Source organism: Anolis sagrei, chromosome 1, assembly GCF_037176765.1.
Source record: "Anolis sagrei isolate rAnoSag1 chromosome 1, rAnoSag1.mat, whole genome shotgun sequence".
Lineage (NCBI taxonomy): Eukaryota > Metazoa > Chordata > Lepidosauria > Squamata > Dactyloidae > Anolis > Anolis sagrei.
In genome coordinates, this window is record NC_090021.1 from 230,208,395 (window position 1) to 230,221,209 (window position 12,815).

The window sequence follows — 12,815 nt, forward strand, 5'->3', positions numbered from 1 at the left end:
TTGCTTCCAAGAGCCCTTGCATAGCCATAAATCTACTGGGTTCCTCTGGCACCTTGGTTTTCTCTATGGAGGTGCCAAGGCCTAGTGAGGCCACAATATCATGTCCAAGGGATGCTTTCATTTACAGCAATCTTTGGAGCTGTGTGCGACTTTAATCATTCTGTAGAGAGAAGATGGGAGCCAGGTCATCTGATTTCACTGGGAAGCAAGTGGTTTCAGGTTATATAACATGGAAGAGAAGTCAGCCAGGGGGACTGATTGTTAACACACTGTTATTTCTCTGCACTATTGTCAAGGTATGATCATCGCTGAGGCCTTAGAACAATAATTTCTCCTCCCTTAATTTCCCAAAATAGATACTCGCTACCCATAAAAAACTGTTACAATAAAAATGTTATTATAGAAAAGACATTTTTCTTGTAATAGTTATAGGCATAGATAACCAAGGGCCCTTCCACACAGCTATATAACCTAGAATATCAAGGCAGAAAATCCCACAATATCTGCTTTGAACAGGATTATCTGAATCCACACTGCCATATATTCCAGTTCAAAGCAGAAAATGTGGGATTTTATTCAAACTGTGTGGAAGGGGCCCAAGGTAATGTGAAATTCCCAGCAATCAGCTCTCGTTGGAAGATATATATTCCATCTTGTAAATGTGACCTGCCTGTGTAACACAGACAGATCACAGTAGGCCAATGAAAGTATAGTACATATTCCCCCTGGTGTCAAAAAGGGCAGGAAGATGGCGAGTGGGTTGTGTTCCTGAATGAGGAATGTACAAGGCATCTCCTCTGTCCTGTCCTGTGTGTCTGTTATGAAATAATACAGCAACCTGTAATTTTATGAATGTCAAAATGTAAGTAGTCAGTGGAAGCGTGGAACACACCCCACCACTACTCTTGTATTCTTTTGGCCAAATGCCCCAATCAGTATGACCTCTGTCTAAACCGCTGGTGTGAGGACCACTGTTCTCTCACCAGCATAAAAGCAGAAAAGGGCCCCCACACTAGAAGCCACTCAGCTTCCAATCTTTCATGTCCCTCCTTGCCTCCTGCCACAGCTGAAACAGAAAAAAACTGGATTCACAGATTGATCTGAAAACATAGAGATTTATGAAAATTAAAACACATTTTAATTTTCAAAAAACGACGGTCGTATACAAAGTGCTGGCAACATTCCTTTGTGCCTCTTGTCACTCTCTGCCCTGTTCATACTTTTATTCATCTTTAGCAATCAGAATCTTAGATAAAGATGGCTCTGGATCCAGACCCCCGCCCTCCCCGGCCACTTCATTAATCATTGATAATACACCTGGATCCCTGAGCACTCATTTGTCTGCATCACTGACAGCAGCTTGGAAGAGAAGTCTCTCTGGCTCCTGGCCTGGTGAGCAGGCCCTCTGACGTAAAGCAGCACTTGCTGAGGACTGTGCAGTTCACACCTCAAGTTTCCTCTCTATGGCCATATTTCAATGAGGTGGATCTCTGTGAAAGTCATCTGAACCTCCACGTATAATGCTACTTGTGGTCGCAAATATGAAGGACGGGGTGGCAGCTGCCTTTTGGCCTTCAACCCTGATCTAGCAGGAGCTGCTGCTGCTGCATCTGTCTCTATAGGGCTGCTCAGTATTATCCCCCTATTGTTTGGCTATGATTCAGAGGTGGCTTCTGATTCGTCCTCATCACTCTCATCGTCCATATCACTGCTGCGTGTGCTCTCGCTGCCTTCAGACGAGGCACCCTTCTTCTTCCTTTTCTTCTTGGGTTTCTGTGACGCACTGCTCGTTGCCTTGCCTACTTGTGTCTTACTAGCCTTTTGACTTTTCTCGTCACCTTCAGGTTTCTTCTCACCTTCAGGTATCTCCTCGCCTTCAGGTATCTCCTCGTCTTCAGGTACCTCCTCGTCTTCAGGTATCCCCTTGTTTTCAGGCATTTCTTTGCTTTCAGCCATCTCAGAGATGGTACCTTCCTGCTCATTGCCTTCTTGTGCCTCTGTGGCAGCTTTTGCACTTCCTGATTTTTGGGAGATAATACTGCCCTTTTCCTCAGACATCTCCTCAGCATTGCTTCCTTGGTCTGAAGGGGGTGCTTCGCTGCCTTGTTGCAACCACATATCACAGTAGACTCCACCCTTCTTCATCAGCTCGTCATGCCTGTAGAATACAGAGGCAGGTTTTTTAGAAGTACCCACAGAAGACACACCCTTCAGCCTCTGGGTGAGACAAGAAGAAACCTTCACAAATCTCCACTTCTGCCCAAGTGCATATGGACATCCTGTTTTTATTCTGTCTTATCAACAAGGCTGTAGCTGGGGAAGGGCCAAAATGAAGGTGCTGCCTCCTCAAATAAGAACTCTGCACTCCCAAATGACACCTCTATTCACTCCCTGAATTGTTAGCATTGCAGTAATTTAAAACTTCAGCCAAGCATTTAAAAATACATGCTTCAAAGAAAGGGGGAAAACAAAGTTATGAAGATAATTCAAACACAGGAAATACAAGAAGTTGTGTGTGAGAGCAGTGTTCAGTCATGCAATCACTCTCTGCAATACTAAACATTGGAGGGCGAAGGGAAATGTCACAAGAGGCAGAATTCCTGTTGTGAGGCAATGCTCTCATTTTGCTCCCCCCCCCCCCAAAATCAGGAAGAACCCTGCTAACCAACTCTATCTGCCATAAAGACCTTGCCAGAGCTTGTCATTTAGGAGAAGAATCACACTAACATGAACAGAAGATGAAGGGTAATTCAGAAAATGTATATGAAGCAGCACAGTTACTCATCCTATTGGGCCACTTTTTGAAGATGAGGAGAGAGAGAGAGAGAGAATGCTTGAAAATGGAAGGCACAGTATGGCCGTGCTTTCTATTTTGTTATATGAATAGGACTGGTGAGTGTTGAGAACCTGAAAGAAGTCTCAAGCTCAGTCTAGTTTAGGAGGAAAAGAGCTCTGCTGCCATTTGACAGGAGAAGTGAAAAACCACAGATTACACAGCCCAACCAAAAAACTTTGTTTTAACTAATCATAGCTGAATCTATGCAACAAGAATGCTGCTTTTTCTCTTTCTATCTCTTTTGTTAATCAAACAGTATGTTTCTACCCCTCTTCAGTTACAAAAACTTGCTTCAAAATGTATAGGTTGAAGTTTGTTTCACCCTCATCTTGGCATTAGTATGGTGCGAGTGACCCCATCCTTATGCTGGGAGGATGGCTCGAGGTAGGCATGAGGTGGTTGAGAACCCTCCAGAGCACACTCAGCTTTCATCTGTCTCACCCTCCTCCCAGCATAATGCCAAGGAGGTTCAGGGGAGGATGATGGGAAAGAGGATCGAGGCAGTTGCCATGTGTCCTGCCTTCCTCCCAGCATAAGGATGAGATGAGCAGCCCTGTCCTTATGCTGGTCAGCAACCTGAGGATGACCCGGGCCCTGCCCTGCCCCCCTTCTGGCCCTGTCCTTTTCCAAGTCCTCCCCACCATCCAGTGTGTATCCGGCCACCCACCCTCCTGGCCCAGCCCAGCCCAGCCCAGCCCTCCTACCCAGGCCCACAATGCGGCCCCTAGGCAAAAAGGTTTGCCCATGTCTAGCCTAGGTCATAAGCCAGCAGCTTACCTTCCTCGCTCTATCACTCGGCCTTCCCGGAGGACTAGAATTTGATCAGCCTTCACCACAGTAGATAGTCTGCAAAGAAAGCACAATTGATAAGCATGCCAGCAAGAATCCATACAATAATGACTGTTCCTTCTAGCCCTAGATCTCAGTAATAGGCCACATTGAGCTCCTCAGAGTACATAGACTGTGGCCGTATCAGCTCAAGCAAATTCAGCCAAACAGAAACAGCCACAGCAGAGGCAGGCAAAATGGACCACCTTCCTTTCCAAAATATTTTCCGTAAAAAAAAAAAAAGGGGGGGGGGCTGTGTACAGTTCTCCTTTAAAACAAGGTGCAAGGATCTCCACTTGCTGTTTGAGCAAAATAAAAAAATTAAAAAATAATTCAAAAAAAGGAAATGGCCTGTTGATTTTATTTGAAAGGGCTAGAGTAGCTTCTGGGACAAAAAGCCAGAAAAAATGGCCCAAGAATTCCGGCACTTGCCCTGAGTTACAGACATGCACTAAAAGGCAACCTTAGGTAGACTGAATCATGGCCCTGTGATGATATGTGTGTAATGGGTTGAGAGCCAGGCCGGTAGAAAAGTTATCACAAGCCCTCTCTAGAGATCCATTTGACTCTGCCAATTCCTACTATGCTAATTCAGCAAGGTGGCATTCAGACTCCTTCTTTGACTTTGCATAGCAAAAAGAGCTCCCTGTAATGATCTGTCTTTTTCTGTTTATGGACAATATCTTGGAAGAAGGGAGCGGGTAAAATTGCGCTTTTTGTTCCTTCCTCCTGGTTCTTGCTGAAAGTTTGAAGTGAATAAAAGGTTGAGGGAGAGAAAGATACTCCAATGGCAGTACCAGCCAAAATGAATCCAGAAATGGCTTCCCGTCCATTTCTAAAACATTCTTCACTCACACGCATACACACTGATTTTTTATGCCATTTATAATCCACTTATAAATTGGCACAGCGGGTTAAACTGCTGAACGGCTGAACTTGCTCACCAAAAGGTTGGCAGTTCAAATTCGGGGAGTGGGGTGAGCTCCGCTGTTATCCCCAGCTTCTGCCAACCTAGCAGTTTGAAAACATGCAAATGTGAGTAGATCAATAGATCTGCGGGAAGGTAACGGCGCTCCATGCAGTCATGCTGGCCACATGACCCTGGAGGCATCTACAGGCAACACTGGCTCTTCAGCTTAGAAATGGAGATGAGCACCCCCCTGGATCTAAACTCAACACGTTCTGAAGCCCGACTGCACACCCATGACTACCAGTTGCCAGACAGGGTACAGTGGTAGAGGACAAGAGCCTTCAGGATATGCTTGTGGGCTTCTTAGAGGCACCTTTTGAGCCACAATTGGAAACAAGACAGACCCAAGAAGGTATTTTTTATCAGATGTGCTGGACTTGTGAAAAAGCTAAAAAAGGATTGGAAGCTGATGCAGACATCCATGCAAGGTATCTTTAAAATCAGAATTCAGCTGAAACCAGAATGATTTTATTGGGATTTCCAAAGAAGCAAACTGGTGATCTACAAGGTATTCCATGACATGACTTTAGCAGCCACAGTGTTGTATCCTCAAAAAGGAAAAATCCTGCTCTCCCATCAAAAGAAGAATGGGTTTTAAAGAATGGGTTTTGAAATGGCACAGATGAACAAAGTGTGTACTACTAGAGATAAATATTTTGAGATTAAAAAAAGATTGGGAACACTGTTTGTTCCTATACACAGAATAAAGGGAAAAGCACAATACACGTTGAAGACCGAGCTTTATTCCATTTTTAAGCAGAAGTTCAAATTATAGTTAGGCAGCAATGAAAGGTTATAGATATGTTTGGCTGGTGGGTGGCAAGTCAATTTTTAATCAGTTGGGGTGCAGAATACACTGAAGGAAGGGGTACAGTAGTGATGGTCTTTTTTGTTTGGGTATTTGTTCTCTTATAGTGTCATCACGGTTGTATCTGTCTTATTAAAATGTAATAAACAATTTGGAAGGGGGGTTCAAAACAGATCCTTCGTCTTTTCCAGTAGCTTCTTATGTTGTAATGTGTTTTTGATTCGTACATAAGCAATTCACATTTAAATCTGAGGAGTGCAAGGACCCAGTTAATGGTCCCTGTTTCACATAATTTGAGGACTTGCCTCTACCTATTGAAACAGTGTGTATTGTCAGTAATGAACTGGATGAGGGTGAACAAATTGAAGCTTAATATAGACAAAACAGAGCCACACCTGTCTGGTGGATCAGGGTACAGGGATTTAACATGTGCTGGATAATAATAATTATTTATTTATTTATTTATTTATTTATTTATTTATTTATTTATTTATTTATATACAGCTCTATCTCCCCAGAGGGACTCAGGGCGGTTTCCAAGGAACAACATCAAAACATACGGAGTCACAACATGAACAAAAAATAACAGTAACAGCAACATAAGCATGGAATTACCCAACAACACATAAATATTAAAAGAAAAAAATCCTGCCTGCTCTTCATGTCTATTTGTTAGGGCAAATAGTCTCCCTGAAATCTCAAGCTTGCTGCTTAGGTGGATTCCTGGCCTCAATCCTGAGTTGGGATGTAAAGGTTTCAGTGCAAACCACAAACATATCTGAACACAAATAAAATTAATGTGCTGGCTGCATCCACAACTGGAGATGTCTGACATATGCCTTGATTACCCCCCCCCCCCCGACTTCTATATGCAAACTATGTGTGGGATGCCCTTGGAAGTGCTTGGAAATTTCAGACAGTTCGGGATGATGTAGCCAGTACATATAATTCACATTTTATAACAGCTTTGCTAGCTAACAATCCAGTCTGTTTAGTTCAATAAATATGTAGACGAACTTACAGTTCATGACATTTCCTCTTAATAGCTAACCAATGTAACTGAAGTGTGGTCTAAATCTGAACTAGGCTAGTTGGGAACACTGCAGCACTCCTGACATTATACTGAAGCTCAATACGCAAAGCTCCAATGGCAGGATGTTTCGCCTTCCTTACCTGTGAGCCACAATGATGGTGGTCCGGTTTGCACACACTTTAGCCAGGGATGCTTGGATAATTCTCTCAGTTTTTGTGTCCAATGCTGATGTCGCCTGTAAGATCCGGGGACAGTTGCAAATGGTGGCATGAGGATGGGTGGGAAAGGGATTCAGAATCTTGTGGGATACACTGCAAGACCCTTCTATTTGAAACCACATCTAATAATGAATCCTATATTTTGACTATAGAGTCTCGCTTATCTGACATAAGCGGGCCACCAGAATGTTGGATATGTCAGATAATATGGAGGGATTAAGGAAAAGTCTATTAAACCCGTCTATTAAACCCAAGCAAAGGCAGGAGGGAGCAGTCGCTCTTGACATAGCTCCCAGGCTCCTCCCGCACACGCCCCCCCTTCCTTGCCTCCCGCCTTCAGTACTTTCTTTCTTTCTTTCCCTCCCTCTTCCATGAAGCAAACATTTCCACTGCTGGCAACAGAGGGGGGATGGGCTGGGGCTGCAGGGAGGGGGGCGAGGCGAGGATGGGTGCCAAGGTCAAGAGAGCCACAGAAAAGTCAGTGGAGCAGCCAGGGCAGCGGGCAACCTCAGCCAGGCTCCTCCTTTACCTACACAGAGGCCGCTTCTCCGAAGCCTAGCCTGGGCTGAATGCGAGACCTCAGAGAGGGGAGAGACAGCAAGGAGGGAAGCGGAGTCTGGAGCAGGAGCCAGAGAAGGAAGAGCGGAAGGAAAGAAGGGGAGCCTCGTTGCAATTCTCTGAGGAAGAGGAGGAGCCTTGTTTTTATTCTTCTAAGCCAGAAGCAGTCAAGGCACATTGGATAATACGGAATGTTGGATAAGTGAAGGTTGGATAAGCGAGTCTCTACTGTAGTTGGGTTGGAAGCATACTATAGAAAAGTACTGGAGAACACAGAGAGGTCCACAAATGCTTTGGGTGGATATTTTTTTGGGGAGTGGGTAAGTGAAACCATGGATATAAAGTCTGTGAAAATTTACTCGCACAGCTTGAGCATCCCTTAGTTCAAATTCTGAAATAAAGAAATACTCCAAAATCCCCCATGTGGGTGACTGAAATAAAAACACTTTTGCTTTCTGATGGTTCAATGTGCACAAACTTAGTTTCATGCATGATTAAAAATACTGCATTTAAAATTGTCTTCAGACATGAACAAATCCCATGCTTAGACCTTGGTCCCATGTCCAAGAGATCTCATTTTGTATATGCAAATATTCCAAATCCCCACCCCAATTCCAAAGCCCAAAATGCTTCTGTTCCCAAGCATTTTGGATAAAGGATTCCCAACATGTACTTCTGCAACCTGTACGCCTTGTTTGGCTACCAAAGGGCTTTTTGGAGAACTTTTCATTAATATATATGAGAACTCTTATCCTTTACCTCATCAAGCAAAATGATCTGAGGGTTCTTCAAGATGGTGCGGGCAATAGCGACTCTCTGCTTCTCCCCACCACTCAGCTTCAGACCTCGTTCACCAACCTGTGTCTCATAACCTGCCAGAAACATGCAGATAATCGGGAAAATAAAATACCAAAGGAAAGGTAATCATCTCGGTGTCAATCTTTAACCAATGCAATGCAGACACAGCATGATAAACCTTTGGCTGCCATCTTGATATGTATCCCAGGCTTTACTGCCTAAGGAGATTTGGTGTCTCCCAGACAAAGCAATTCCAATGTTTTACAGCCCAGCTTCTTAAAAGTAGGGCAAGTGAACTGGGCAGCCTAGCTCAATTTTTTTTAGACAAAGCCTCTGTCAGCTGATCTCGTTTCAGTTTGGAATGAGGAGCTTGAATGCCACAAAGCCCTTCTTATGTTGATAAGTATGGGTTTTTCTAGTGTTACAACTTAGATAAACAATCCTCTATGACAATTTTCACAGCCACTTGGAAGGCCAGTGCTGGCTTCAATCATTTGGAGGAAGATAGTAAGAGTGGGGAGTCAGGCCCCTCAGGTTCAGATCAGATAGGATCAGGACTTGGATGTCACATTTAGCAAGTGACATTGTTTCCTGTACTTTATGGAGCAAAACACAGGTTTTTTTAAACCAATGTCAACAAACAAGAGCAAAGTTACTTTAATGGTATAGTAAGTAACTAATTCTAGTTAATTGCTGAAGTTAATTTTAAGTTTTCAACTTTAAAATTATTCTCGATCCTCAAGTTTCCCCCCAAAAAACAAACTAGAAAGTGATGGAAAAGTAACCAGCATGGTAATAGTTAAGTTTTTTTCATCATTTTGATAAGTAACAGGAATAGCTTACTTTGTTAAATATTATAATGAGTAATAGAAAACAGTACTTTTGAAAAGTACCTTTCCAAAATCACTCAGTAGAAAGGAGCTACCTTTTACTGAGTGAAACCATTGCCCTGTTGGCTGATTCAGGACTCTTTATCCAGTGGTTCTCAACCTGCGGGTCCTCAGATGTTTTGGCTTTCAACTCCCAGATATCCCAACAGCTGGTAAACTGGTTGGGATTTCTGAGAGTTGTAGGCCAAAACTCCTGGGGACTCACAGGTTGAGAACCACTGCTTTATATGAATCAATATCAGCTTTGTAGAATCTCAAGGAGGAATATTTAATAAAACTGCAGACACTGGGGACTGAACCCCATAGCTTTTGGGTGCAAAGTCACATCACTTCCAAGTTACAACAGGAAAGGTGCACTTTTCAATATAATCAGCTAGGGGCTAATAGATGAAAACCCTTTACAGCACAGCAGTGTATAAGCCAGAAGCAGCTGACAGAGCTTACCATCGGGAAAAGTGAGGATACGCTCGTGGATATTAGCAGTAATTGCAGCCTCCACCACCTCTGCATCAGTGGCGTCGATACGGCCATATCGGATGTTGTTGCGAATGGTGTCATTGAAGAGAACAGTATCCTGGGGCACCACACCGATGCGGGAGCGCAATGAGACCTGCTTTGCCTGTGGGCATTGGAGTGGTAAGAAAAACACACACCATTCATGTTAGAAATTGGAAAAGGGACAGCATCTTGAAACAGCATCATAGTTTGCTTGAAAAAAAATCATTCAAAATGAGATTTGTCGAAGGGAGCTTCTAGGAAAGAAGTGGGGGAAATTACTTTTTGGACCCCAGGTTCCAGAATCCTCCAGACAATACATTCAGGAGATTCTAGTGGTTGTAATTTTTTTTTTTAAAAAAAACCTTGTTGTCTAAGATTTAGCTGGAGAGGTGCTACCACTGCAGAAGATCCACCCTCAGACAGTATGAAAAGGCCCATTTGCTCACTCTTGGGGTATGCTGGGAAGGAGAGAAAGGCTGGTGATACATTGATGCTATCTTAATCCAGGGTGCTGTAGGTACTTTGAAGGAGGACCTGTTGCTTATGGTGAGCACACTCGCTCTACTGTCGTCTAGGGTGAATAGCTTTATGAGTGGTGGGGAGCATTACTTGAAAAACTTAGGAAAATCTAGGTGGCTGTGGGTGTGATTAGTCTGACCTGGAACACATACACACACACACACACACAAAGCTGACCTGAAGTACTAAAGAAAAGTGTATGCATGCCTAATGGGAAGAAGGATGTCATTCAAACAACTTTCAGAAAAGACCTATCAGATCCTGGCCCACTTAACCTGTCATGTCTATCTGTAGCTTCTTGCACATTCTGCTCTAGTGACCAGCCCTACGGGACTTTATAACAGATAAAACTACTGGGCAGGGACAAGGAGCCACACATATTCAAAGATCAGGGGGGAAACATCTGGACTGGAATGAAAGGAGCAGTTGCTCTTCAATTCTCCCCCTCCTCCTGCATCCAAACCCCCTGTAATGCTGGCATCCAGATGGGGCTTTTAGGAATCTTCCACCAGATATCCTACAGTCTCTTTGCGGGGTGCCTGGGTGGCTGGTGGGAGTGAGGATGGAGGCAGTTGTGCCTGCCACAGAGCAAGCCTTTCATCTCTCTAAATGGAATCACACGTCTCTGCTTTCCTGGGGGCAATGAATATGAATTTGGGATTAAGCAGCTGGGCGGTGGCAGCAAATGTCCAAAGAAACAAGAGGAAAAATGTGCATGCATGTGCAAAAGAGAGAGGGAAGGAGACCCCAGAAACATTCACATTAGATTCTGTCAAAGATAGCTGGAGCACAGCCATAGGATCATCCTATACAGTCATATGTTCTCTGGACCAAATAATTAGGAAATCACTCTAGCAATTTAATGGATACTTCCAGACCAATGGTTCCCAACCTGTGGCCTGTGGACCACCAGTGGTCCCCAAGAATTAAAATATGGTCCATAGCCATATTTCAACTCTTGGGTACACAAAAAGCGCGACAACAAGCCTCCTGGCTGCTGATTCTCCTCCTTCTCGCTTCCCCTGAGCTCCTTTGGTGTCTTTGTTTTTAGGCCCGTTCCTGGGGTTATTTGGGGTGCTGATTCCGAAAATTGCATTGGATAGACCACATCCAGCTCTAGGTTATTAAATATGTTTTTCTGTGGGCGAGCAAATGGCAACTATTGGATGGCATATGTTCTGTATCAGAAACTAGAGCTGATGTGGTCTATCCAATGCAATTTTCTGAATCAGCACCCCAAATAACCAAACCAACTGATTCATAACCCTTTTATTACTGATGTTGGTCTCTAGTCAAAGTGGTCCCTGGTTTAAAAAAAGGTTGGAAACCATTGTTCCAGACAGATGGCTCTTAACCTCATCAATCAAAACTCCAGCTGAAGAATTAGACATTTTTTTTTTCTTTTTAAGAAAAGAGTCCTTCCACCCATGGAAATGAAAAACAATGTAAGAAGCATGGAACACACACATGACATTTACAAATGAAAGACCTCCTGTTTTTTTGTTTTTTTTAAAAAAACACAACAGGAGGGTAATTATGTAGGAAACGTTTTCTCTTGGAACACTTTAAGTCTATATCACATGCTATCATTGAGAGATGGGTTGGGGGGAAGGGAGATTGGTTACCATTGCAATTTTCATATATGCTGAAAAGAGTGATCTTCTCTAATGGGGGGGGGGGGGGGGGTTACTGTGAATGAATAAACATACATAGGATTGTATTGTAAATCTGGATTTGAAGGTTGCTCGGTACTATTTTGTCCTTGGGAAGCAATTCAACTAGTGAATCTCTCACCCATGCCAAAAACTGCTTTTTAGGGTGAGTAAGTCTGGCCTTAACACACACACAGCAGTTGTTGGTTCATACTTTGTTGCTTTTACAAGATTCAAAACCAGTACCCAACAGTATTTTCTGGGGGGACGATTTGGGCTTTTCCCCGCTCCTACCTGGGAGATATTCTGACCATCAATTCGGATGCAGCCTCCCCAGACATCATAGAGGCGGAAAAGTAGGCGAACGATAGTGGTTTTTCCTGAGCCAGAGGGTCCCACCTGGGAAGGGAGAGGAGAGAAGACATGGGGTCAGGCTAGATACCGCCAGTGGGGAGGGACAAGAAGAAGTCTCAGCGTAGCTTCAGCTGGGGCCCTTTGGTGGGTCCAGCTTCAATTTTTGCAGCACAGGAAGCAAAAGAGTGTGAGAGATATTAGGAAATATAATTGTCCCTCCACATTTGTGTTTCTGACTTTTGTGTATCTCTTACTGTAATTTTAAAGAGCCAGTATATAGAATAAGCTTTAATGTTTATATTGGAAAGTGCTTATTGTACTTTTAAAGGTTGTGTATTATTTGATGTCATGGCCTATGGCTGTTACAACAAACAATACATTCATTGATACTGGACTTTTGTGGATTTGATTATTCATTATTTGAATTAAAATGTTATCTCTAGAAATCTCTAGCTCTATTATTTATTTATTTGCCGCATTTATATCCCACCCTTCTCACCCCAAAGGGGACTCAGGGCAGCTCACAACAAAGGCACAATTCAATGCCTTGAACACATATAAAAGGGGACTCAAGGAGGTTAACAATCACACACTTTGACCAATTTAAAACAAAGCAAATACATTAAAAAAAACAATTGAACAGTACTGTGTGTTAAAAATACAGTTAAAATACAATAATTACAATTAAAATGCACTTTAAAACACCCTATCCCCGACAAAAATTCCACCCACAACCTCCCTAGCAATGGCCCCTTATCCTTCTCCAAATGGCTGACTGCAAAAAAAAAAAAGGTTTTGACCTGCTCGCGGAAGGCCAGCAGGGATGGGGCCATCCTGATCTCTCTTGGAAGGG

General features: G+C 43.4%; 1 protein-coding gene across 1 annotated transcript in view; it reads right to left on the reverse strand.

Annotated features, from left to right (window-relative positions):
- Positions 1-1,115: 1,115 nt before the first annotated feature.
- Positions 1,116-12,815, reverse strand: part of ABCB6 (ATP binding cassette subfamily B member 6 (LAN blood group)) — a 58,181-nt gene continuing 46,481 nt past the window's right edge. Inside the window, exons 15-20 of the mRNA XM_060773143.2 lie at positions 11,903-12,007; positions 9,384-9,558; positions 8,011-8,123; positions 6,616-6,710; positions 3,614-3,682; positions 1,116-2,158 (exon numbers count right to left, since the gene is read on the reverse strand). Coding sequence (XP_060629126.2) covers positions 1,654-2,158; positions 3,614-3,682; positions 6,616-6,710; positions 8,011-8,123; positions 9,384-9,558; positions 11,903-12,007 — 1,062 coding nt within the window. The 3' untranslated portion in view covers positions 1,116-1,653. The remainder of the gene's footprint in view (positions 2,159-3,613; positions 3,683-6,615; positions 6,711-8,010; positions 8,124-9,383; positions 9,559-11,902; positions 12,008-12,815) is intronic.